At 40.9% G+C, this 27,345-nt stretch overlaps 1 protein-coding gene across 1 annotated transcript in view; it reads left to right on the plus strand.

Moving 5' to 3' along the window:
* Window positions 1-27,345, plus strand: part of CSMD1 (CUB and Sushi multiple domains 1) — a 2,397,241-nt gene that overhangs the window by 1,588,110 nt on the left and 781,786 nt on the right. The window contains exons 15-16 of the mRNA XM_033936341.1: window positions 798-936; window positions 13,640-13,827. Of these exons, the coding sequence (XP_033792232.1) occupies window positions 798-936; window positions 13,640-13,827 (327 nt within the window). The remainder of the gene's footprint in view (window positions 1-797; window positions 937-13,639; window positions 13,828-27,345) is intronic.

Consider the following 27,345-nt stretch of genomic DNA (forward strand, 5'->3'; position numbering starts at 1 on the left):
GGCTATTCTTATGTTCTTATGATTTACAAAGACATCTGTAATGGATTTTAAAATACAGATTCAGATAGATTCCACTGTGATTGTGGTTGGTCCCCTAGCTGCTTGGCTAGGGTACCATGATTGTATTTGCATTATTACACTATCATATATGCATACTATGTTTACACAACATTACTATTACAAAAGATTTAAATGAAGAGCTATCATATAACTTCAATCTGAAAACGTCAGAACTAATCCAACATTTGTATTGTGCTTCATTAACTAATATAAATACTGTCTTAATGATCCTCAGCCGGACCACCAGGCACTCAAGCTTCTTTCATAGTGCCTGGCTTTCTGCTCCAAATCGTCATCGGATCATCGGGCTTTGTTAATTTGTTTTATTTTTATTAATTTCGCTTTTTTATGTTTTTGTACTTAGCTGTGAAGTGATGCTTCATGCGGGGGCAGATTCACAACATGTTTCACCCGTAGAATTCTAAGGGTTTTTTCAAGGCTACCACTCCCTGCCTGATTTTAACCATTCAAAGCGACCATAGCGTTGAAGAACACTGCTCTAAACAGTGCTGTCACGGGACTGACATGCAATTGGTGGCTGCTGAAAACAGCGCCATTTAGAGAATGCGGGCCTTAGTGCAGCGATATATGTTTAACTGGGTTTGTTTCCAGTAAGGTATAATTTTTATTGTAATCAGCCAAGAATTCTATGGGGTATTGGCAGAATATAAATTTTAATGTAATGTAATATAATCATTTTATAAAATTTTAACCTGCAATTATTTTTTTTCTCTCAGCACCATGTGGTGGACATTTAACAGCAGTGAGTGGAGTGATCTTACCACCTGGATGGCCAGGATACTACAAAGACTCACTGAATTGTGAATGGGTAATTGAAGCAAGACCTGGACACTCTATTAAAATTACCTTTGACAGGTGAGAATCACAGAAACTGTCAACAGAGCACACGTACCATATAAGTATAATTCTCAGCGACTTTTCCAGTTAATTTTGATGAGATGAATAGTTCACTGGGCAGTCTATGAAAGTTGAGATTCTATTCGGCATAGGTAAACTTCAGAAAATGTATTGAAGACTGAAATAGAATTGACAAGGCAGGTTATATAAAAAATGACTTTATTTATGTGTATTGGAATTTACAGACTGTCTTTCACTGTAACTTCAAAGTGATTTACAAAATTAGAATTAGGAAAAGAAATCCGTTTCTCGGGAGAGTAAAGTAATGAAAGAGAAAGTGAGGACACAACATTCATCAGGTTTTGGACAGCTTACATAATCATAAAACAAACAAACAAAAAAACACCATACAAGCAACAATTGTAATTAATAAAATCTTCTAAAAACCCCTCATATACATATTACTACTATCATACTTCAAACAATTAGATAGGGCATCATGCCACCACAAAAAAAGGCGGTATACAAGTCCCATTCCCTTTCCCCTTTTCCCTCCTGTGGAAATACCCTCTTGAGGCAACTTCCCACGCTCCATATCCCTCCACCTTCTCAATCCCCCCAAAATCTCTTCCTGCACAATTCCTTCCACCTTCTATCCCCACAATCATGGCCCCCCTTTCTCTTTTCATCTAATCACTGTCCTCTCTTACCCTCTCCACAGAAAATAACCAATCATCATCTTTCCTTGTCCAGCCTATCTCCCCAGGGCTCCATGTAACCCTTTCCTCTCCTGCTTCCATCCCCCCCCAACTTTGACCTCCCATCCATTTCCCCAATTACCACCTTTTATCCTTCCTTCCCACGTTTGATTTTCTTTTATCTTTATAACCTTCCCTACCTCCACCTCCAGTACTAATGGAAGGCTCCTCCAATGTTATCCTCCCTCTATCTAAAACAGAGGTCTTCTGTATGTATGCTTTTAAAATAGGTCTTTTTTACTTCATGTACTGTCATATAAACATACATTCGATGATCATGCAATATCCATATGTGCCACCACTTAAACATATGAATGGTGAATTTATAAGGCTAGAAATGATCCTTCCTCTGAAAATCACACTTTGTCCAGGAATTAGTTGACATGCTTATCAGAATATTTAATTTAATGCAACATTACACTCTGCATTTACAAAGCCTGAAGTGAATAAGAGGGAATATAAACAACTGACATGATAACATTCCAATGTTTTACCTTAAAGCAATCTTCCAAACCCCGGGTCTGGAAACAACTTGTTGCTATTACACATGACTTTAAGCAGGTATAAATGCCAGGTTTTAAAATTCTGAGATATATATTGTGTGTATACCTTGAAGGTCTGACCAAAAGACTACACACTTTCTTATGTTTAAATTCCATTGGAGTCCTTTTGCTAAGATGTGCTAAGAAATGGGTTTAGTGTGTTTTAACATGGCACTTTCCTACATAGTAAGCTCATTTCTAGCACATTCCTAAAATAGGGCTTTTTTTTTTCAGTTTGCAGGTCCTTGCTAATTTTTCCATTAGCACGTGAGAATTGAGTGTGTGGTGCAATGGTTAGAGCTACAACCTTGGCATCCCCCTGAGGCTGTGGGTTCAAATCCCACACTGCTCCTTGTGACCCTGGGCAAGCCACTTAGGGCTCCTATTACAAAACCGCGTTAGCGGTTTAACGCGCGTAACAGCGCGTGCTAATTTGCCGGCCACGCTAGCCGCTACCACCTCCTCTTGAGCAGGCAGTAGTTTTTCGGCTAGCGCGGGGGTTAGCATGCGCTAAAAATGTGCATGCGATAAAGCCGCTAACCCGGCTTCGTAAAAGGAGCCCTTAATCCCCATTGCCAAAGGTACATTAGATAGAGTGGGAGCCCACGAGGACAGTTAGGGAGAAATGCATGCCTGAATAATTTGTAATCCGCATAGAATTGTAGGATACGCCGAATATAAATTATGAAAAGAAAGAAGAAAAAAAAAAGAATTGCAAAAATATTAACTTGAGAGCATTTACCACCTCCTATTCAGGTAGCACTTTTGTTAAGTCAGAGTTATTCAGTTAGCACATGGATAACACTTCCATGCCCATGGCACACCTCCTTCTGAAAACAATTAAAATAACCTAAATAGCACATAGGTCCTCTTTTGCAAAGGTGCGCTAAGTGTTTTAGCGAGGATTTAGCGCACGCTAAATCAACGCGTGCACTAACTGCTAACGCATCCATAGGATAACATGCACGCTTTAGCATTTAGCACGTGCTAATATTTAGCGCACGCTATATAAGAACATAAGCAATGCCTCTGCTGTGTCAGACCTGAGGTCCATCGTGCACAGCAGCCCGCTCATGCGGCGGCCCAACAGGTCCAGGACCTGTGCAGTAATTCTCTATCTATACCCCTCTATCTCCTTTTCCAACAGGAAATTGTCCAATCCTTTCTTGAACCCCTGTACCGTACTCTGCCCTATTACGCCCTCTGGAAGCGCATTCCAGGTGTCTACCATACGGGTAAAGAAAAACTTCCTAGGAATAGTGTGTGCTGACAAATTACTGCAAAATATAGTGCATTTTGCAGTAAGCTTTTTTCCCTACATAAGCATGCATTTTTGCTTAATGTCCCCTTTGTGTTGCCGTTTGTTTAAGTAGAACCTGTTCTAAAATAACATCTTATAAATGTTTGATCATTTATACTTCTAAATCTACTTTTTTATATGTTTAAACCATACCTACGGTTTCTAAAATTAACTTCATATCCATATTCATCTATTTCAAATTTAGATCTGGGCTTCAAGTCAGCTGAGGGTTTACTAGAGTCATCATTAGCTCTTCTTCCTCCTCAGGACTCTGTTTTGTAAATAATTTAAAATATGTTTAAAAAAATGCTAAAAATGAAATGGAAGACCTCCGCTTCCTTTGCTTCCAAAGAAAATTTACATATAAAAGCTTTAAAAATAGAAGTTAAAAACTCCTCAAGAAATATTAAATAAAATTATGGACAATTTTAATTCGGAATAAGAAGGGAAGAGAAAGAAACGAGGTATAAAATTGGTTCTGAAAATGAGGGGAATAATGCTGTCCCTGATCATAAGAGTGATCATAGGAAGGAAATGAGACATTATTGGCTGGTTAACCACTTTTCAGTCACAAGTAAATTGCTTGACACCCTTCTAAAGGAAAAAAAAAATAGTGAGGCAATTTGGGTCAGATTCTACAAGTGGCACCTTTATTAGCTGGCATCCCCAAAAGTGGCACCAGTTGCATGTAAATCATACAGAAGCTCACACGGAAAAAACAGCTGTAGAAATTCTTCACAGAAAACAAAATATAAATAAACGTACTGTTAAATAAGTTCTTGCAGGTTCACACAGTAAGAAGGACAAAATGAGACATCTGGGTTTTACTTCCATTTTATGGAGCTATATGGTAACCCTAGGTAGAGATGTCCTTGCTTTAGGGGTCAGGGTTGGAGGAAATCATCTACAAAGATGTTCAGGAGATCTAATTTTATACACTGTTCCCACTAAGAAAGCTCCTGGGAGCACCCACACATGATGCTCATGGGAGAAAAATAACATGGCCTTCAAAGGTTGAACACAAGTTGTATTTTTTTATGTACTGTATGACTTACTAATCTGTGATATTGGGTTACCTCAGGTTAGTGTCTCCTGTAGTAAATAATGTTCTGGTAAAATGTAATGCTTTGGAACTGCTCAATAGCTTCCCTTCTTAGTTCGGAAGGTTGACGGCTGAGTGTTCCTGGTTTACCATTTTTGAGCTATTTCTGTTTCATGAAGAGAAAATAGTCTTCCTGCTTCACTGGGAATTCTTTGTGATGCAAGCATTTAAAATAACACTAATTATATATGTGAAATATTAAGATTCATCACAGTATAATCAAACAAGTCATTCAGTAGTCCCTAAGTGATGCTTATGAATACTTCAGACTGTTTTAAAATGTAATTATTTGCTCAGTTTTCTGGACCTCTGTGTCACAAGGCGTCCAAGTCTAAGCTGGCCCAGAACACACCTCCAACATGTCCCCTTTTAATTCTGGATGCACAGCAGCTTGCCTTGCAAGATGTCCAAAAAAATGTGGTTTTGCTAATCGGCAGTTGGGTGTTTTGGCAGGAAAAGCATCCAACTGCTGTGTTTCGGAGTCTTAAAACTCCCTCCCCTTTTAAAAAAACGTAGCGTGTTTTTTTAGCCGGCCACAACAGTAACAGCTCCAATGCTCACTATGAGCCTCAGCTGTTACCACCAAGGCCGACGCTAAAAACCAAGCTATGGTTTTGTAAAAGTGTGTATGGGGGGGTGGGGGAGGTTAGTGTTTTGAAAATGCCTCTAACAAATTACTGAGTGACTGAGGCATCACAGACAAACTTGATTGATTGATTGATTCTAAATTGTTAAGAAACCTATCCAAGGGAACCTGTAACAAGTTGGGATTCCAGGATAAGCACAATAAATATAGAAACATAGAAAGATGACGGCAGATAAGGGCTACAGCCCATCAAGTCTGCCCACACCATCGACCTTTTAAGTCTCCCTTTTAAGTCTAATGTCCCCTTTAAGTAGAATTGTAATAATGCCATTCTACTGACCCGCTCTTTCAAGTCTATACCCTATACATAAATGGGAGAAATTTGCATACAGTGCGCCCAGTGCACACTCACTTGTCTAATGAATTTTCATTGTGGATATCCTGATAATCTGAGAGGCTGTGTGGGTCCTCCTAGACTGCTTTGAGTATCACTGCCCTAGAATGTTTATGACTTGAGAATCTGTCTGTTGATGTGTTGTAGTACATTCAACCCTTGATTTAAAGGACTAATTAGGGGGGGGGAGGTGTCTATTAAATTGAAATGTCTATGCAGAAGCAAAAGTCCTCTAAATATTCAATTTTATATTTTGAAATATAATACCGTCAAATTTAATGTTAAAAGCCACAAATTTAACTATGACCGGCAAATAACTAATGCAACATCATTGTTATAATACAAAGCTGCCGGCAATTTACGTATAAAAGAAGAGGGAAGTACTGAATGACATACAGTATAACTTGATGAGCGCCCTTTTGTCTGTTAAATCCAAAATCTGTTAAATAGGGGTCTGTTAAATTGAGGGTTGACTTTGTTTTGTTTATATGGTTTTGTAGTATAAGCCATTTTGTAGGGGGGAGGGGGGTCGGCATGATTACATATACACATTTTTAAATAAGAAATTTTCTACCTTAGGGCCCCTTTTACAAAGCTCTGGCAGTGATGCTTCCATGGTAAATGCACCAAACCCCGTCCAATTCCTTTGGGCTTTGGTGCATTTACCACAGCAGCATCACCTACTGTTGCTTTGTAAAAAGGGCCCTAAGATGGACAATTTATCAGTAGAGGTGGTGGAGACAAACCCCCTCTTTTACAAAGGTGCACTATGCTTTTTAGCGAGCGATAAATATTGCACACTAAACACGCGCTAAATGCTAACGCGTGCATGTTATCCTATGGACACATTAGCGGTTATCGCCTGTGTTGATTTAGCGTGCGCTAAACATGCACTAAAATGCTTAGCACGCCTTTGTAAAAGAGGGCCAAATACTGTGTCTGAATTCAAGAAAGCATGGGACAGGAATGTGGGATCTTAGGGAGAGGAGGAGATAGTAGATGCTTTGGATGGGCAGACTGGATGGGCCATTTGGCCTTTATGTGCCATCATATTTCTTTGTTTCTTCATAGTTGATTTCAAATATGCCAAATATATAAGCAAGTCTATGTACAGTATAATGACAACTTTGCATGAGGATTATCTAAAATCTATAGTTTATAAATCTTTCCTTAATTGCTTCTGATAATTTCAGCTATACAGAAAGTGAAAAATTATCAAAGTATCAACTCCAAGCGACAAGATTTTGGACCAACTATTTTGAGGCCTTCGGTATTACAAAGAATGATTCTTTATGGAAAACTTGTGCCTTAAGTGTCTGGCGGTCGCGTCCGCAACCGCCTTCAGCTCTCACCTCCTCCAGCACTGGACACACGCACAAGCTGCACTGCCTCCGATAATTACCTTACAGTCTGGAACGTTGCCCGCCTCACTGCTGTAACCTCATGCAAGCGCTTTCCTGCATCTGTACACGATTGTGAGGTGGAGTGGAGAGGACAATCGCGTACAGACGCAGGAAAGCGCTTGTGTGAGGTTACAGCAGTGAGGCGGGCAACTTTCCAGAACACACGACCGCCGGACACTTAAAGCACAAGTTTTCCATAAAGAATCATTCTTTATAATACCGAGGGCCTCAAAATAGTACCTGGTCCCCGGGCCGCGAGTTTGAGAACATTGCTTTATGCCTTCTTTTACTAAGCTATGGTAGAGGTCTCTATCGTGGCCCAGGGCACTAAATGCTCCGACACTCATAGGAATTTTATGAGCGTTGGAGCAGTGTCAGAGCATTTAGCACTCCAGACCAGGGTAGAAACCTCCACCGCAGCTTAGTTTGTCAAATGGAAACTGTATTTCTGAAAGTTTTGCTTCTGAGGGCCCAGCTACAGTTTCCATTTGCATCCACAGCTTCATCTTCATGAAGCTATACTAGATGAAAAGTTGTAATCATCTATAAAATGCATTTCATTTCTTCAGTGATGTCTTTGTGAAGACTCCACTGATGTCTTTGTAGTAATCTATGCTGACTTTAAAACATTACATAATATTCAGGTTTTATCCTTCATCAGTTTAGCAAATGAAGCCTCAAAACATTGTGAAATCACTGCACAGAGTGCATTAAATTACCCTAGTTCTCTTTTCAGCTAAGAGAGTGTGGAGCATGAATTCATCCTTTATCTGTCATTAGTCCTTACTACAAAATATGTTTTGACTAGCTTTCATCCAGGAAACATCCACGTGATTATATTTCACTTTCCTACAACTCAGCAATTCATTCATCCTCCACCTATCTGTTGAACCCAACCTATCCTATCTGGGCCAATCTCTCCATGCTGTCTGCACCAACTCATATTCATAATTTCTGTCTCATAACCCACAGGCTCTCCAATCTACTGTCTTATAGGCCTCCCCTCTGCCTTCCCATGCTCTGGTGACTTTAATATGTACAAGTCTAACACTATAAAGCAGTGGTTCCCAAACCTGTCCTGGGGGACCCCCAGCCAGTCAGGTTTTCAAGATATCCCTAATGAATATGCATGAGAGAGATTTGCATATAATGGAAGTGATAGGTATGCAAATCTCTCTCATACATATTCATTAGGGATATCTTGAAAACCTGACTGGCTGGAGGTCCCCCAGGACAGGTTTGGGAACCACTGCTATAAAGCATATGAATGCATCTAGAGTAATATACTAGACTAGTCTTTAAGCCCGTTACATTAACGGGTGCTAGAATAGATGTGTCTGTCTGTGTTTCTTTATCTCTCTCTCCTTGGCCGCTATCTGTGTCCTTCTGTCTCCCCCCCCCCCTGAGCAAAGCTGTGTGCCCCCAGCACATACCTCCCCCCAAAGCAGCTCTCTTTCCCTCTCCCTAACTGTTTCTCCATGGCCCTCTTCTGTCTTCCCCCCAGAGCAGAACTGTTTGCCCTAAGCACACCCCTCCCCCCAAAGCAGCCCCTTTTCCCGCTCCCTGTCTGTCCATGGCCCCTTCTGTCTTCCCCCCAGAGCAAAGCTGTCTGTCTCCAATACACCTCCCACCTAAAGCAGCCCCCTTTCCTTCTCCCTGTCTCTCCATGGCCCCTTGTCTTCCCCCCAGAGCAAAACTGTCTGTCCCCAGCACACCTCCCCCCCAAAGCAGCTCCCTTTCCCTCTCCCTATCTCTCCATGGCCCCTTCTGTCTCCCTTCAGCACACCCCTCCCCCCAAAACAGCCCCCTTTCCCTCTCCCTCTGGCCCCCTGAATTAATCCCCCTGCTTACCCTCCCTCCATCCTGGTGTCTTCTGGCCTGCTCCTCTTCAAAGCAGGCCGCGATCATGGTGGCCGGCCCCAGCGAACTTCGCAGGCCGCTCCCCAACCCAGAAGCACGCTCCACCCCGACGCGATCCAAAGCTGGCCATGATCGCAGGCTGCCCCGAAGAGGAGGATCAGCGGCAGTGGCAGCAGCAATGAGCGAGGGCGGGAGGAGGCTTGCTTCAGGTTGGTGAGCGAGGGCGGGAGGTGTGTTGAGCTTGCTTCGGGTTGGTGAGGGCGGGAGGAGGGGAGTGGCCAGAGTGATCCCTGGCTGGGTTCTAAAATGGAACATGGCCACGGATCACACACCACAGCGGCAGTAATCATGCTTTTTTAAAAGTGCATGTGCCGCTAACATTTTATTATATAGGATAAATAGAGTATAAAAACCAATTTACCTATCTGGTCTGCCCAGTTACTTCTGTGCATTACTAAGGATATATGTGATGACTTGTACAGTATGTCATTCCTTATTCAAGATGGATTTCTTGTTTTCTTCCTATGTAGAACAAAACCATCTTGAACAGATAGACATGCAGGATACTCTGGCCCAACCCATAGGAGCTAGTTTTGTGTATTTCTGTGGGTGCTGAGCAACCACAATATTGAACAAGCTAAGAAGGGGCTACACTATATTATGTTTGGCACTCTTAATAATTTTGAAATATCATTGCTTACGGCTCAACCTCAACCCTTCTATTCTTATATGAAAACACAATTTTTTTTAACATGGTTGTAAGGTGCTGCCATTTAATAAGGAACATTTTGGATAGTCCACTGCTGAGTGATTGACATCTTTTCCTCACGACTTTCTTCCTTAAACACAAATTTGCAGCCAGAATGTCTTAGCCTCCTAGGTCCCCTGTGTAATTTGTTCAATAAACCTGGCTACATGTCTATTTATTATCCTGCTGGAAGAAATGCACAGCTGTTATTGAATTTTAGCTTCACAGGCTGTTTTGCATCCCATAGTCTACTCCATAATCAAGATTAGACACAGTGATGTGCAAAAGTCTCAAACTACTTGTGAATTTTGCATCCTTTCAACTTTATGACCTTTTATTTTAATTTCTTTGTTGACCCAATAGATTTGTCTGTGCACCACATTATAAGGAATACATTTGACTATTAGAATCAACTTTGATACTGGAACGTAGCTACTATAACTTTTTCAGATCATGTTTTAAAATCTAATCAGCATGCGTTAATTATGACCAATCAGGAGGCTGCTTTCATCAGCCAATCACAGTCCAGATGTTTAGGTAACAGAACTATAAAAAGTGTGATCCTTTTGGGTTTCATAAACTTTTTGCAACAGCCATGAGCAAGATTCAGAACCTGACATTGGAGAAGCATGTTCATGTGTCAGTGATGAGCAAGGAAGGATTTTTGTGCCACCAGATCACAAACAAAGTCAGCTGCAGTCATAGCATGGTAGCAAAAATTATACAAAAGAAGAAAATGATGGGTTCAGTGGTAGCCAAGTCTCAGTCTGGTCATTCATGTGTATCAACATTGTGCCAAGACCATGCACTTTGAAGCATTTCATTGACCAATCGCAAGTTCACCTTACCTCAATTACTGCGTGAGTGGTAAGACGAGTATCATGTCAGTGTCAGCTCATCAACAATAAGTCACCAGTGCCTGCAGTTTGATCTGTTGGGCTGGAAATCATGCAACAAGACACTGATGAATGATGTCCAAAGGCGCAACTGGATCAAGTGGGTATGGAAGCACTCAAGCTGTACATGTGAAATGTGGGAAAAGGTGCTTTAACCAGGGCCACACTTATGCGAGGAGATTCCTGGTAAGGAGTTCAAGCCAGAGTTCCTCTACCTCACTATGAAGCATCCTTTGAAGGTCATGGTCTGGGGCTGCATAGCTACCAGTGGCTTCGGACATCTGCACATCGTTGATGGAATGGTCAATGGGGCCAAGTACATCACAATACTTCAAAAGTGCAGCTCATCAGCTGTTGCCAGGATAGTTCTGTTCCAAGATGACAACACATCTTGCCATCACTCAAATAGGTGATAACTGAAAGCATCAGAACAACATTGAGCCACTCAACTGACCTGCCCAATCTCTCAGTCTGAATCTGATCAAGAACTTGTGGCATAAGGTTGCCTGGGAGATATCCAAGAGACATACAACATCAAAACAAGAGTTGATTTAGTCACTTATTGCAGCCTGGAACCATATTATCACCCATGATCACATCATCAAACTGATTCACTTGACAGTGACATGGTGCCGACAGATGATCAAGAACAGAGGGTGGCCTACCAAATACTGAGCCATCACTGACACACAAAACAGCTACCTAAATGAATATGAAGGATAGATAATGCTCGTATGTACTTTTTTAGCCAGAGAAGTACATTACTCAATTTACACAAACAAATGATTAACATGGTAACTTATTGAAATTCAGAAATTTAAGGCCAAGCTGGAATAAAAAGTTGACTCTAACAGCTAAATGTATCCCATATAATGTGGTACACAGACAAATCTATTGGGTCAACAAAAAAAAAATTAAAATAAAAGATCAGAAAGTTCAAAGAATGCAAAATTCACAAGTGGTTCTAGACTTTTGCACACCATTGTACATTCCAATATATCAGTTTTCTAAATAACAACTTTAGTTCATGCTTATTCTGTATCCCTACGTCTTCTGAAGGATGATCTCCAACCAGTCATTTCTGAGTTAAGAGAATAAAGATAATTTATGAGTCTTTTCAATTCTTGCTGTTTGTGGTTCCTTATAGGCTTCAAATACATTGCTTCCATGATGAATCACAATTCCCTTTACCCTCCTAGCTCTTACTGTGCTCTTATTTAGCAGCTTGACACCCAGAGCAGGATTCTCAAATATTGCCAGTAAAATCTGACAGGTCACTGTAGTAACCATAATGTAATGATTCAAAAAAGATAGTCATTCTCAAATGACATGCAAATGAGGTTTCTGGAGGGTCGCCAAATTTACATGAGATCAGTTGCTGGTGATAGCAATTGGCACTTGTGCAGAATAGTCCATGGAATGAGGCATGGGTGGATAGGAGGGTCATTGAACTACCAGCAGCGCTACATCATTGTGCCAATCATAAGTATGCCAGCGCAATTGGATAGAGGGGAAGAGGCATGGGTAGATAGGAGGGGCAGATAACTACCAGCAACGCTATGTCATTGTGTCATAGGCGTGTCAGCACTGTTGGATGGAAAAAGAGGGAGAGGAGGTGCAATCATCAACTTAAACAAGCACATATACTCGTAGGACAAGACCTTTAATACATGCCTCTAATATACACATTTGATTGTGTGCTTTTGAGCTTTTTCCCCGTCACTATATTACTATAATTTATGTGAATAGTGTGGTTTTTAAAGATTTTTATCATGAGCCTCAGCCAAAAATACACATCTGAGTCATGCTTTTCACAGTTCTGGCACCCCCTGACTAGCTGATAATTTTTGGTCATTAAAAGCTGCCTCTGTGCTTGGAGAATAACCAAGCAATGATTGAGAATCACCTGGAGTGCTCGTTTAAATATTAATGAGCCAATTTTACTACCATTTTAATAGTAATGACATCGTTGTGTTACATTTGCATGGCAGAGTCAAAGGCTGCTAGGAAGCTCGGAAAAGACCACGGTGAGCTGTTCTGATAATCAGGCAGTAAAATGCTGGCGTGTTAAACTCTCTAGATTCTAGAACCAGTTTTGTGATCATCGTTAAAGGCATGGTAAGTTTTGAGAATCCGGCCCTCAGTGCTAGAGCCTACTGCTAGGGCATTGATGTGGCAAGATTATCTGGGGGATCACTGCCGTACCCCGTTGACCACTGGAGAGGTCTTATTGGAGATGTAGGAAGGCGTGTCGGGGACGGGGCATTTTTGGAGTGTCATCTGGGGGGGAGGGGCTGGCTGCATAGGTACCTTGGTATATTGCTGATATAATAGCTACATTCTTGTTATCAGATAGACGATGAATACACCACCCAAGGCTTTGCAGTTACTGTACATTAATTTTTGCAAGTGGCATATGATAACTGCACATCTTTATCACACTTTCAGCACCTGTTTACTAAAGTTATCAGTTGTATTACCAAATGTCATTTATGTTTAAGTGCACAATCATTCCATCTAAGATGGCACAAATTAGATTTGTTTAAAAAATAGTTACCTACAAATGTAAATGATCTATAATATGACAATGATTTTGACCCTTCTTTTGGCCAATACAGGGATCCTTTTACTAAGCTGCAGTAAGCATTAATGCATGCATACTGCAGGTTAAAATACACTACCACGGGGCAGGGGCATGCTCAGCTGCCCTGCAGTAGTTTTTGAATGTGTTTGCACTACCCACGTGTTAAAAATGATTATTATTTTTTAGTGCTGGGGGTGTGTTCAGGAGCAGAGAGTGGGTATGGCTATGCTATTTGGTTAGCATGTGGGCATTGATGCGTATCAGAAAGTGCTCACGAGGTAATGGCCAAGTGCTAGTGGGAAAATTAACCTGTGATAATTATTTCAGAGAGAGGAAAATCTGCCATTCACCAGCAGCAGCTAAAAGTATCATTGGTGTATATGAAAGACCTGCACTGGGGATAGCGCAGACCACCTTTTAGCACTGTTTAGTAAAATGACCCCATAATGCGGTAAGGCAATTCGTTACAAATGCTGAGCAGCTGTGTTTAAATATCTTATAAGTGGATTTATTACTTTGCGTTTTCAAACTAAAACTCTTATTTGCAGATTCCAGACTGAAGTTAATTATGACACATTAGAAGTTCGAGATGGGCCTGCTAACTCTTCCCCATTAATCGGAGAATATCATGGTACTCAGGCACCACAGTTTCTTATTAGCACCGGCAACTACATGTATCTACTGTTTACCACTGACAACAGTCGATCAAGTGTTGGCTTCCTAATACGTTACGAAAGTAAGTTTGAAGTCTTTACAATATGATTTACCCATGAATGCAGTTTCCCTAGACATTTTTTTTTTTAATGCTTGTGTACTATTAGCACCACCAGTAAGTCAATATAAAATCAACTAATTCTAAATATTGTTTATTTTTTATTTAAAGCTTCTAAACTGCTACTAATGACTATGAATTCAATTCAGAACAGTTTACATGAGCACCTATGATGGAAATATGAACATTAATTCTAGTTATGATGGTACTTGAGCTACACTATGGGGCTCATAATATTAAAAAAAAATAATAATAATAATTCAAAAAGTGGCCTAAATCGGTACTTGGACAATCAAAAGACACATCGTCCAAGTACCGAAAATCAAAGCTGGTTTTAGATGTATCTAAAACTGACCTAGACTTAGTCATACAGCAAGTATTACCAAAACTTTAACGGGATTGCTCAGTTGGAACTTAGACCAAGTCAAAATAGGTATAAGTTTCGAATAGGGGCCGCTGACCAGATCGCGGCTGCCGTGATCTGCTCAGCAGCCCTGGCAACCTGCCCACTCTCCACTACAACGATCGCTGCAGGAGAGATGTCTAATCTCTCCTAACGCGATCGTGATCCACCCCCCCAACAATACCGGCAGGAGGAAGCCTAACCGCTCCTACCGAGGTGCAAGTCCACCAACCCCCTGCCCAACCATACCGGCAGGAGGGAACCCAAGCCCTCCTGCTGAGGCACAGACCCAAACTCCACGAACCCCGAAAATACTTTAAATTGGCAGGCTGGCCGGCCAGGTGCTAAGCCTGGCCAGCCGGCAGGCCTGTCTTCCTCCGAATGGCAGTCCTAGGGCCTAATTGGGCCAGGTGCCTAAGGCCCCACCCATAGGAGGGGCCTTAGGCGCCTGGGCAAACCGGAATTGGCCCAGTTGCCTTAGCCCCTCCTGTGGGCATTGTTTTTGACAGACGCCGATTACAAAATCCAGCTTTTAGGTGAAGGACTGGCCCCTCTTTTGCCTAAAAGGTCTTGTTTTGGGCGTTTGGACTTGGGCAGTGTTTCGGTTGATAATATGTTCTAAGGCTAGACATAGTGGTAGTCTGGGCAATTAAACTGCTGAATGTAGAGGTAGGCCATTCAAAAAAAAAAAAAAAACAACCTTCATTTTGGACTTTTTTTTTTTTTTGAGAATGCACATTTTCCCTGCTGCTACTTTCAGCGTTTAGGGGCTTAGGCCAAAAGGGGACTTAGATGTATTTTTTTTTATTATGCCCCTCCACATGAACTATAGTCCAGGAATAACAATATACTGCAGGAGTTATGATTTTTTTAAAAAAGCGTAGAAATGGCGCTACATACAGAATTAGATTGTTTCTGAGATGTCCAATATACATATATATATGTACAAATCATTTACTAATATATGCCAAAAAATGTATAATGTTAATTTAACTTTTTATATATATGTTTTTTAAACTTGTTAGAAATTAACAGCTACTTACATTTTTTACTAACATTATTTGCAGAGATTAGTTTTCAAAGGGGAATTCCTTGTTATATTGCTTTGATATTTCCTCTCAGCACTGTAATTTGCATGGGAAATGCTCGTTGGCATTGCTGAGATGCATTCTTATTAGTTCTGGCACAATTAGGGAGGTGCTGACATAAATAGTTTTACTAATTTGGTCTAGCTCGAAAGCATTTGATGCATCAGCCTCCTAATATACTTTAAAAATACATCTGCAATTCACATGCGTGAATAACAGAAGTGCAGCAGTGGTTTTGAAAGCAAACAGAAAGTTAGGAAATATTAGAAAAGGAATGAAAAACCAAAATGAGAATTTTATAATCTCTTTGCATTCAGTATGTTGAATACTGAATGCAATTCTGGTCACTGACCACACACCCTGTACATTATATGTTGAGCCCTCCCAAACTCCTCCCAAATCTGCTGTACCTACCTGTCTCCCATCCCAATAGCCCTTATGCCTGCAGGTGTAACCTACATCACAGTACAGTGAGTTTTGGGTGGGTTCACATTTTCCACCACAAGTGTACTAGTTAGGGTGGCATATGGGCCAGAAGAAAGGTTTTCTTTTTTAAATGGTGGACTCAATTCACTGCACTGGTTGTGCCTGGAAATTTATTTTTGAATTCAAGAGACTGTGTGCTGAGTTTAAACTCAAGAAACTTACCTGGAGCTAAAGGAGAACATTGTACATAAAGCTCAAGTGAGTGGAACTGTTGAAACCTTTATTGGGTTTTTTTTTCAATAAGAAATAGTTGGATGATTCAGGAATCCTTATTTGATTGTGCCATACTTACCTTCCTGTTTGAGTTTTTGGATTTTCCATTAACGTTTTTTTTTTGTGTGTGTGTTACAACAGAGAAGTCTCAGTGTGCAATTTCTGGAAGGCACTGAAGCTGTGTTCCACTGGCTTTTTTTCAACTCTGGGACAGGGATTCACAGGGGCAAGTAGGCCTAGCTGGGATTCTGTCCCACAAGACTTAGAAGTTCATAATCAAAACAAAAATATGTCTAAAAACCCACCTAAATCGGCACTTGGATGACCTAAAAGATAGGTCGCCCAAGTGCCGATAATTGAAACAGGTTTTAGACATATCTAGAGGTAGCTTAGGCCTTTTGACTGCTGCTGTGCTCCCAGGGTGAAAAGGGGCATTTTTAAAGGAGTAGACGGAACTTATATGTTGTGACATAGGTGATCTAAAAACAGGTCTAAGTGCCCGGAAGGTATCCAAAGTGATCAGATAACCACTGTAGACACAAAGTACAGACACCCCCCCCAAACCGCCATAAAAATAGGAATAAAAACATACATACCTGCCTCCAGAACACAGCACCTGGCATAGGAAAGCCTAGTAGAGCTGCACACAGTAGTCTGGGGGGTAGGCTAGTGAACCATAGAGAGGAGGACCCAGGCCCATAAGCCACTATACCCACAGAATTCATGGTGAAAAATGTGAGTCCACCAAAAAACCCCAAGCCGCACTCTACTGACATATAGGTGCTACCTGCAGCCATAAGTACTATTTGGGTTGTAGACAGGTGGGTATAGTAGGCTTTGGGGGTGTTTTGGGGGGGCTTACCATGATCTGCAAGGGAGTTGTGGTGAGATGTTTATTTGGCACCCTTTTTGTAAAGTTCACATCAGTGTTCTATAAGGTGCCTCACTACTCTGTTGCCATGTCTGAGTGGCCCATCCATTACTTTGCTGACCCCTCTCACGTCCAAAAGGTCTTTTACTAGGCATTTTGGATGAGAATGCAGTATAAAGATAGATGACTTGGCAGTCTGGACAATCAAACAGCTGGATGTATAATTAGACGATTCTCAAAAAAAAGTATTTTGGATGTATTTTTCGAGAATGGACTTTAGACGCTGCTGACTTTGGGTGACTAGCGCTCTAGGCCTAAAATGGAGTTAGATTTATTATTATTATTATGCCACTCTACAGGTACTGCCCAATCATTCTGAGAAAAAAAGAATTGCCTCCTGTAAATCAATTGGATTGAATATGGTAAAATAAAAATCTTTTACAATATCTCATTCATCCTCCTTGAAGAATGCCCCTCTCTAGGATCTATCTAATTTTACTCTATTTTCATTTAAACCAAAACAAATGAAGTTCCTGGGAACCAGCTTCCACAAGATAAGAACTATTTGTTTGATGGGCACTCAGGGCTGGATTCTGTATAGGACGCCGAGTCTCAGAAGCTGGCGGGCGTCCTATATAGAATCAGGCCTAAGGCCTCCTAAAGTAAACCCAATTCTCTAACCGATGCCCATGTTACAGATGCCGATTAGAGAATTGGGTTCTTGTAGACGCAGCCGCTAAGCTTATCGCAGCAAGGGATCTCCCTCCTGCCGGAAAAACTCCAGACCCCCCAAATGAAACCGGCAGGAGGGTGTCCAATTTCTCCTGCCAGAAAACCCCCCACCCGGACCCCTCCTAACCCCCCACCCCCACTTGAAACCCTCCTAACTCCACCACCCTCCATGGACCCCCCTACCCTCCTCTAACCTGAAACGATGGCCTGTCCATTCCTGGTGTATTATGGGAGGGGCCTAAGGCCTGATTGGCACAGGTACCTAAGGCCCTTCCCATGGGTGAGGCCTTAGGCACCTAGGCCAACTGGAATCTTAGGTTGGCCAATGTGGCTAAGGCCCCCGCCCATAGGCACATGGGCCAACCAAAGATTCTGGTTAGCCTAGATGCCTAAGGCCCAGATGCCTAAGGTCCTCAAAGATTCTGGTTGGCCTAGATGCCTAAGGCCCAGATGCCTAAGGTCCTTCCATGGTGCATCCTATAATGCACCAGGAAGGGGCAGGCCCACCTCATTCCGATGGAGGTGGGTCTGCTGGACGAACGGTGGGAAGACCTGGCTGGTCAGCCATCATTTCAGGTTAGAGTGGGGTCCAGGGGGGTCTGGGAAGGGTGAAGGGGTTAGGAGGGGTTTACGTGGGGAGGTCCGGGTAGGGGTGGGATTTTCAGCAGGAGGGAATGGGCACCCTCCTGCCGGTTTCATTCAGGTGGTGGGTTTGTAGGGGGGGGTTCCAGTAGGAGGGATTGGGTATCCTCCTGCACGCCCCACTTTTCTGAAACTGCATTTATGCTCTACCCTGACAACTTGAAAAGCACCTATATCTGTTACCTTTCCTTCTTTACTCCCCTATCTCTAGTATCTTATATTTCCTCACCTAAGTAACATGCCTTTGTCATATGTCCGTCTTAATTTGATTGTAAGCTCTTTATCCAGCAGGGTCTGTCTCTTGCCCATTTATTGTACAGTTTGGTGTGCGTTCGGTAGCACTTTATAAATAATAAATAGTAGTAGTAGTAAGCGTAGGAAGGAGGTGAGCAACTATATGAGGCAGGAAAGTAAAGGAGCTCCTACTCTGTGAAAATTGAGGGAAGGCAGTATCTTTCTTCCTCTGTTATCACTTCCTCAACATCTGCCAGCATCAGCCCCCTTATATCAGCTTCAGCCAGCATCAGCCCCCTTGTTCTAGTCCCACCAACAGCAATAGCCCCCTTTTTCCAGTCTAGCATCAGCTCCAGCCCTCTTCTCTTACCTGCCTCTTGCATTAGTCTTTTTCTCTAACTGCCTCTTAAACACTCCTGGCTTCTTTTTACCATTATTGAAACCTCTCTATTTTGATCCCTAAATATCCAGTTTGAATAGTATCCTTCAAGGATATTCCATACCAAATCATCCACTCAGGGACAACTGTCGGCTTCACCCACTCCCCACCATTCTCAGTTTAAAAGCTGTTTTCTCTCCTTTTAAAATAGCACCAGCAGCCTGGTTCCATTTTCAGTTAAGGTGGAGTCCATCCTTTTGGAATAAGCTCCTCCTTTCCCAGAAGGTTTCCCAGTCCTAACAAATCTAAATCCCTCATCCATGTACTATTGTCTCAACCACACATTGAGATTTTGGAGCTCAGCCTAACTCTTGGGTCCTGCGTGTAGAACTGGGAACATTTATGGAAAAGTGACCCTGGAGGAACTGGATTTCAGCTTTCTACCTAATAGCCTAAATTTGGCTTCCAGAACCTCCCTATCACATTTTCCTATGTTATTGGTAGCTACATGTACCAAGACATCTGACTTCTCTCTAAAATCTATTTTGCTGTACAAGTAGTATTTTGCTTGGTATTAAAAACTTAAAAATAAAAATAGCAGCTTCAAGAAAGTGGGCTTTTAGCCTAGATTTCAATAGGACCAAAGCCAGACTTTGACCCACTGACTCAGGAACTCCATTCCTCACATTGTGACCAGTCAGGCTCCATGCCTGCCAAGGTCCCTGTGGGTGCCGGGAGGAAAGGGGACAGGAAACCCAAAAAGGGGGTGCCCAGGACCCAGACCCGTCACTATTTGGATCTCCCTGAGCCTGCTAGCAACCCAGAGCCGGGGGTTGGGAAAACTTTTCACAAACCTCATGAACACAGCAAAGCTAGGATCCATGAGTGTAAAGTCAGACCTGACAGCAAGCAGAGGGACTATTATCCAGGTCACCACCAGGGAGCCAAAGAGAGGAGAAGCTAGGTACTGACTCAGCTAGAACAGGGCATGTCTTCCCCCTTGAAAAGCCAGCAGTGCTCAACAAGTGGTTAGGTAGGTTAGGGAGGAAGCTTAGAGCTCTTCCTGTGGAGGAGCTGCCTGCTTCAAGCAAGGGTAATGCCTGTGTGCCCATGGAAGTGGATGAAGCTGAAGCCACTTCAGAGTTACAAGCAACGGATCAGGAGATGCCCATGGAGTTGTAAGCTGAACTGACTGCTGAGGATTTGTGTGAAGCTCCAGACCTGATGGAAGTAGAAGTGGCAACCAGCTCTAGCTGAGAAAAAGACTGAGTTTTTTTTTTCCTACTATTGTTGGCTGGGTTCTTTTTCTGCTCCCAGTCATATTCATGAACTTCCTGGTCTGTGCACTTTTTTGTAAAGCTGGGAGTGTTGTGGGGAGAAGTTTGCTTCCATCTGGGTGGGAATTTTGAAAAGCAGCAAACTTGAGACACTCCTCTTTGCCCAGCCCTGCTCCATTTTAGGCTGGAGGCTTTATTTTGTGTTTGTGCTGGAAATGTTTGAATGAGGAAGTATATTCTCCAGGACTTGAACGTTTGTTGTTGAACTGTGCTTACCTGAGCCCTGCTGTGCTTACCTGAGCAGACTTGGGGAAAAGGAAACTTTATTGAGAAGCAGCTCTTTGAAGGAGTGAATCACAGGGAGGACTGTTGCCATTAGGAGTGAAAATCCTGAATGTTGCCAGAGTTTTCTGCTGGCCCTTTCTTTTGTTATAGGCATTTTTGTTAGTATGTTGGGAGATTGAGCCATTCTGAACTTCATTTTGACTAGTAAATTTTCTTTTATTACCATACTGGAACTGTGTTGGTGGTTTTTGTTTAGTTCCTGCAGGGTGACTCCTTTCTGAGTCACACGCTAGTGTAATTTTGGACTGTGGCCACTGGAGGTACTGCAGAGTCCCGTTCCAAAGCTCTGGTGCTGGCTACAACATACAGTGCAGCAAGATTAGTCTGGAATAAAAGGGCACCAAAAACTGTGACTTACCTGATGAGTGAACTTCCTGAGCAAAAGTACATGGAGAGATAATGAGGCACTAAAGAATGAATGCACTTGTAGGTCAGTAGGAAAAGTTTGAATTGTATGCAGAGACAGATAGGGAGCCAATTAAATAAACTATGAAGAAGGGTTACATAACTGTAGTGACAATGGCATGCTGCAGAATTTTGAATAGATTGAAGGGGAAAGGGAAAAATTTATTTAAAAAAGCAGTACTATCTACCGGTAGTAATGAAGTACATTGCTTTCCTTTTCTAGAGGTCTCCATGTTTGAGATTCTTTTGAAAGGGCATGTTCAGCCCTCTCACTAGAAGGAAGCCATTAGAATGAATACAGCACTGGCCACTGGTTACTGTGGAAAGATGTCTGGTAACTTTTATGCTGGGCAATTCTTACAGTCCTATATTGTGAGGCATGAAGTTCATTACTCTCATATAAAAAAAAAAAAAATAATTGTAACTTCACCTCATAGAACTGCTATAAATAATTACATATCAGAAGAAAAAGCATCTCAAATAAATAAGTCACTTAGATACGTGCTCTAATAATGTTCTAGCATCAGAATAAAAAAATTCTGATTATGTTAAAAGTAAAGGTGCAACGTAACTTATTTCTCAGTCCGCCTGACAATGGCAGAGTTGTTGCTGCAGCTGTCAGTTTCCTGCAACAAAAATGGATGAGAATAAAGATGGAGGCGACATCTGACCAGCATGGTTAGAAGGATGAGAACATGCCGGTTAATGAGGGCCCCCCCCCCCCGAGCTTTGGGGCCCAGGACAGCTGCCTTGTTTGCCCCACCCCCTAATGCCGTCCCTGTTGGCAGTAGTAAAGAACTAAACCAAATAATATTTTAAAATAAACATTAATAATTTGAAATGTTCTATGAAAATTGAGGCTCCTCATCTTTCTGTTTCAATTCAATTGGACCACTTTTCAAGTTCAAGAAATTTTATTGAGTTTGGTATATTAAGTACAATAAATGTTAACAAGTCAAGAAACATGCACGCTGCACCAATGCAATGAGTCACAAGAAATTATCTACATAATGTGATACAGCAGTTTTTGTTGTGATATGATTTGGGAGGTCCTAGGAGATCTAAAGATCTATACATTACACTTAGTAAAATGTGAGGCAGAGAGATGCATAACAGAAGAAAGTCAATCCAATTATAGGTCACATACAGTAGAAATGAGCAGGTCCTGGATTGCTGGATAATTTTCCCTTTCCCCTCCGGGACTGATAAAACTGCAAAGATAAAGGTTAATCTCTGGCTGACTGCATGTAAATAAACTTCTACTATCATTTTCCCAATCGTCCTTACATGTATATTTTCTCATATCAGCATTCTACAAGAAAGAAGGCATATTTTCAGTTAAGTTCCCTTTCTATGAAATGAGCTACCTAGAGATAAAGGCCAAATGGCCCATCCAGTCTGCCCATCTGCCCTTCTCTCAATGTGCCACATGTGCAATACACTTTTCAAACAAATAGGTTTTCATCTGTCATCTAAAATCCAAATAAGAGCTGAATGTAAAATGCTGTCCAATAATTCCTCCCCTAACTGCACTACCTGAAAAGAGAACAACTTGTCTACACCACAATTCCTGAATCGTCCTTGAATAGTAGGGAAGGTAAAATTTAGTTCTTTGGGTGGGCTATAAAAATAGTGAACTGAAATCACTATGCCAGGTAAGAGGGGACCAACCCGATCAACAATTTGTAAAGAACACAAACTTAAATAACACTCTCACTTTCTCAGATAACCAATGTAATTTGATATAATAATCTGTCACGTAGTCACTTTTCTTTAATAAAATCAAATCAAATGCAATACAGTATTCTGTGCTGTTTGCAGCTGTTTAAATGTTTGTTGTGTGCAACGTAAATACAAAAAATTGCACTAATTAAGACACTAATGCTTAGACCAGTAGTCTAAACCGAGGGCTCCTTTTAATAAGGTGCGTTAGGGCCTTAATGCACGGAATAGCGCACGCTAAATTGCCCCATGCGCTAGACCTTAACGCCAGCATTGAGCTGGCGTTATTCTAGAAGCGTACCGCGTGGTGTAGCGCACGGTAATTTTGTGTGCGTTAAAAACGCTAGCACACCTTAGTAAAAGGAGCCCCAAGTCTCCTCAAAATAGTCCCAAATAACTCAAAGCTTTCACGATGTGAAAAAAAAATCTTCACTACTGCATCCACTTGAGGCTGCATAGTAAGACCAGTATCCAAAATCACCCCCAAGATTCTAGTAATGGGTACAAAAGAATAAAAAGTCTGATGCACCATAAGACCTGTATCACTAATAAAAGCTATTTGAGTTGTCCCCAAAAAAACCTTTGTGGGTTTTTTTTTTCTTGGATTTAGCTTTTTCGATGCTCAGTCATCCAGTTCTATATCAATCTTAAAACTTTATTGGGAGGTACAGAAGATACTGTGGAATATACAGGAATGTCCACAGTGATGTCATCTGCATAACTGAAAGTAGCGGATCTGCTCACAACATATATCCAAAGGATGCAAGAAAAACATTAAATAATAAAGGAGATAAGGGAGAACAGGATAAGCAAAATATTTTCTGAGAACAATGCATAAGGAGAATGATAAAGAAAATACAGTTGCTAACACGATGTCATAATAAGCCTATTGAATTATGCAAAAGCATAATTAAAGTTCAGAAGCCTAATTCAAATGAAGTGATTTAAAGTAAAGTGGTGTTTTTCAAAATTTTTTTATGAGTCCAAAAATGTCTTTGCAAATATTTTAGAAACTTGTAAGGTCAGAGTCTCTAAATTCATTTCAGTGAAACTGAAATAATGGCTTTAAAAGTTCATGCTGCAGCGTTTTCGGGGGAAATTCAAGCTTGTCTGCTCTCTCTATGGAACTGCTCCTGGATGCTAGGGAGTACATAGATGTCTTCTGTCTTTCCTTTGCCCAAAGGAAAAGCACACTGTAAAGAATACACTGCTACTGCTAGGAAAATAAGCACATATAATTAGTGGAAGACAAAGGAAAGCTGAAATTCCCGCCGAAAACTCAGCTTCGAAATTTGCTGTGCTCTTCACAGCTCTAGTGGTGGAATGTGGTACTGCTCCTTTCCCTCAGAGTGCAGTCAATGTGGGCACTGTAAGGAAAAAGAGAACAAAGAAACACATGGTGCCTCCTCCCCTCTGCAAACAGGACTAATCCGTATGCTGTCGAGACTTGTATGAGCTGAAAGAAAAAGCAAAGATTCAATAAATTTTTTACAGGGTCCTGTGTTAACCAAATATGGCCACAGGAAAATTAAAACTTGCAAACCCATTATCTACAGGGCAAAATTAGACTTTCTGCTAGCACCAGAGAATTATTCTCACTCCATATTCTGTATCAGGTTCCTATCCTGAAGAGCTTACTGGTAAAAATTAAGCAAAAACTCAGTTCTGAATTCACCCACTGACATAAAGGGTTATTATAATTGTTCATTATCTTTATCAATGTTAGCAAACCCTTTGTTTATCATATATTTCAATTTTCAAAAAAAATATAGGTAATTAACCTCTATCTTTGTTAATCTTTTATTTTAAACTTCCCAGTTTAATTTTAAAGTATGTTAAAATTGATTACTCCCTAATCATACATCAGGGCAATACACAATTTTAAATTGCTTTATAAACCATACAGGGGAACAAAAATTCATATTCAGAACTAATTTGAAACCTGGGATAGAAATACAAAGGCAGGTTTTTTTTTTTTTTTTTTCTCATGCACTGTTTCGCTTGTTCACAAAAACAATCTTTCTTTTAACCATGGTATCTGTTTTTTGGAATAAATCTTTTTCTTTTCACAAAATTATTCTTTCACTGCTAAACACATGCCCAAGCCAAGCACAGTTTTTTTCTTCCAGCTTCCCTACAAACTTTCTCCTCATCTTCTACCCGAGTCCCATTTAAAATATCCCTTACAATCAGGCATAACTTTTAAAAATAAAGGAACAAGAGAAAATATATTATCTAAAGTCTACACCCAGTTCAAATCAAACTGATATCATAACACCTATTTCTCCATACTGTTCCTCTAACGCTAGCCATTCAATAAAATTTGAGCTACATAACGTCCTTTCTTTTTTCTAGGATGCATTCATGCATACATGACTCGTACAGAGCCTTCAGGCAAACAGCTCCTGAAACGCTAGAAAAAGATCAGCCAAAGCTAACCACAGCAGGGATCGATCACTTAGCTATGCAAACTCCGATCTCCCAATACACTGATCTCGGCATCCAGAAGCCCTTTTAACTTAAATCAACATATTCAAATTACGTAAACTTTCTTTGTTTTCCCTACATCAGAAACTAATTGAATCAAATTACCGTGCCTTACTAAGCTAAAAATCACAGTAACACCTTTTCACATGCAGACAGAACTATTTAAAGAAATTCCTTGTTTGAACATAGCATGCATTTCTCCTACATACGGCTGGTAAAGTTTAATCAGAGACCTCTGGTTCCCTATATTTTCACATTCTTAATTTAATTGCAAGCTATTACATTTTAACTAATATTTAAACAGAGTTTTTAGATTGATACCTGTGTTGAAAAGTCCTGGAACTCAAGACAAAGAAATCTCCATGCTGTGGAATTTCCCCCCTCCCCTCTTCCCTCCCCCTCTTCCTCATAGTAAACAAAGGAGAGCCTTCAAAAAAGCCCGCCTTCCAGCTCACGGGACAGGCTCTGTGGAGAGCATTGAGGGAGGATGGGGGGTTGAAATCCCTCACTTAGAGGCACACCCGCCCTTTCACACAAAGGGAGCTAAAACTTTTTTTTTTTCAAACAAGTCCAGATTAAAACGGGACGCCATTAACTTTTTCTTTTTTTCACAGAGAGAAATAATAAGATTAGTTCAGAGACAAAGCTTAGAACCACAGCAGGGAAGAACAATTTTTTTTCCTTCAGACTCACTCCGTAACTTAATTACGTCATGCAGCTCAGCAGAGAAAAATACCACAGCTACAATGACTCTGCTCAGTTCAATAGGGAAAAAGCCAAATTTAAAAGATGTCATTACTGCAAGGGGTTTTTCTTCCCTTCTCACTCACAGAGGAAAAGCAATGTGGAAAACAGCTTAAAAAGCCATATGCCACGGTTTGCCTCTCCACTGGGTTTTTTCATTTATTTTCCTGTTTTTCTTTCTTTTCTGATTTTTTTTCATTAACATACAGAATTTTCAATAATCTCAACACCCCTCTACTCACATATTTATACATTAATTACATATTTACAACTTATTATACTTACAGTTTTTTCCGGTACCTTTTGTTCTCCGTTTGCCACCATTTTTTTTCGCTGTCTGCTCTCCTGCGCAGACCTTAAATATGCTAATCAATTATGGATATGTTCCATCTTCCATGGGTATCAGCCAGTCTGTCCTTCTGTTACAGACCCACCTAATGTTCAGCACCCCTAGAGAAACTCATGTCCACCAAAGTTTCATGTGAAAACACCAATGAGCGTGAAGTGCGTATGGTGCGCATAGTCCCGGGTTTCGGCACCAATTGAGCATGGGTATTGGACGCCTGCGCACTCATAAAGCTGCAGTTGCCAATTAAGCTGCTAGCTTTCACTCAAGGTGTGAAAAATAACAAAAAACATGGAAAATGACGCTAACACAAGGTTTTACCAAATTATTTAATGTTATTGTTTCTATTTTTCTATCATGGACATCAAAAGGCTAGTTGCATTAGCGGGAGGTCGTTATAGTTGCCAAAATGCTGGTCTTCTGATAATGAGCTCAGCTCGATACTTTGAAGCACCCCATTATATACCTTTGGCTCAGTGTGACATCATTGGCTGTCAGCCAATCAAAATTAACAGAGATGGTGTTTAAAGTTAGACAAAGAAAGTTCCTCTACGTTTAAAAGTTTCAGAAATTACATTTGTTTTGTTTACATTCATTTCTGAATATACATTAATATTTTATAACATATTCAATATTCCTTTTATCATTCTTAAAACTTATTTCAGACAATTTGTCTATGTGTCAGGCAAAATGCTGAAATGTTCTAAGCCTGCTTTGAACAACTAAGTTTCATGTTATACCTACAAACAGTGCTGAAAATTGGTCAGCCTTAAAGGAAAGGAGGGGCTGCCTCCCCCTCTCCCTGAGCTGACTACTACAGAACTCTGATTCTAACTTAACCATTTTCAGATGTGTTCAGGATTTTTTCCTTAGTATTCTTCCATTTCATTTTTAATACAAAATTTCTTCATCCATCCATACTTGGGCCCAACATTCATACATTCATAGCTTGGTCATTCATATTTCATACATGTTTGGAACACGTAATCTCATATACTTTTTCTAGCCAGCCTAAGGCACATCTGGTATCAATTAGAACCATGATGCTTCTAGCAGCAGGAAAACTCTGAACAAAGACAGGGAAAAAGTTGAACACAAAATGGAGTTC

This window comes from Geotrypetes seraphini, chromosome 3, assembly GCF_902459505.1.
Source record: "Geotrypetes seraphini chromosome 3, aGeoSer1.1, whole genome shotgun sequence".
In the NCBI taxonomy this organism is placed as follows: domain Eukaryota; kingdom Metazoa; phylum Chordata; class Amphibia; order Gymnophiona; family Dermophiidae; genus Geotrypetes; species Geotrypetes seraphini.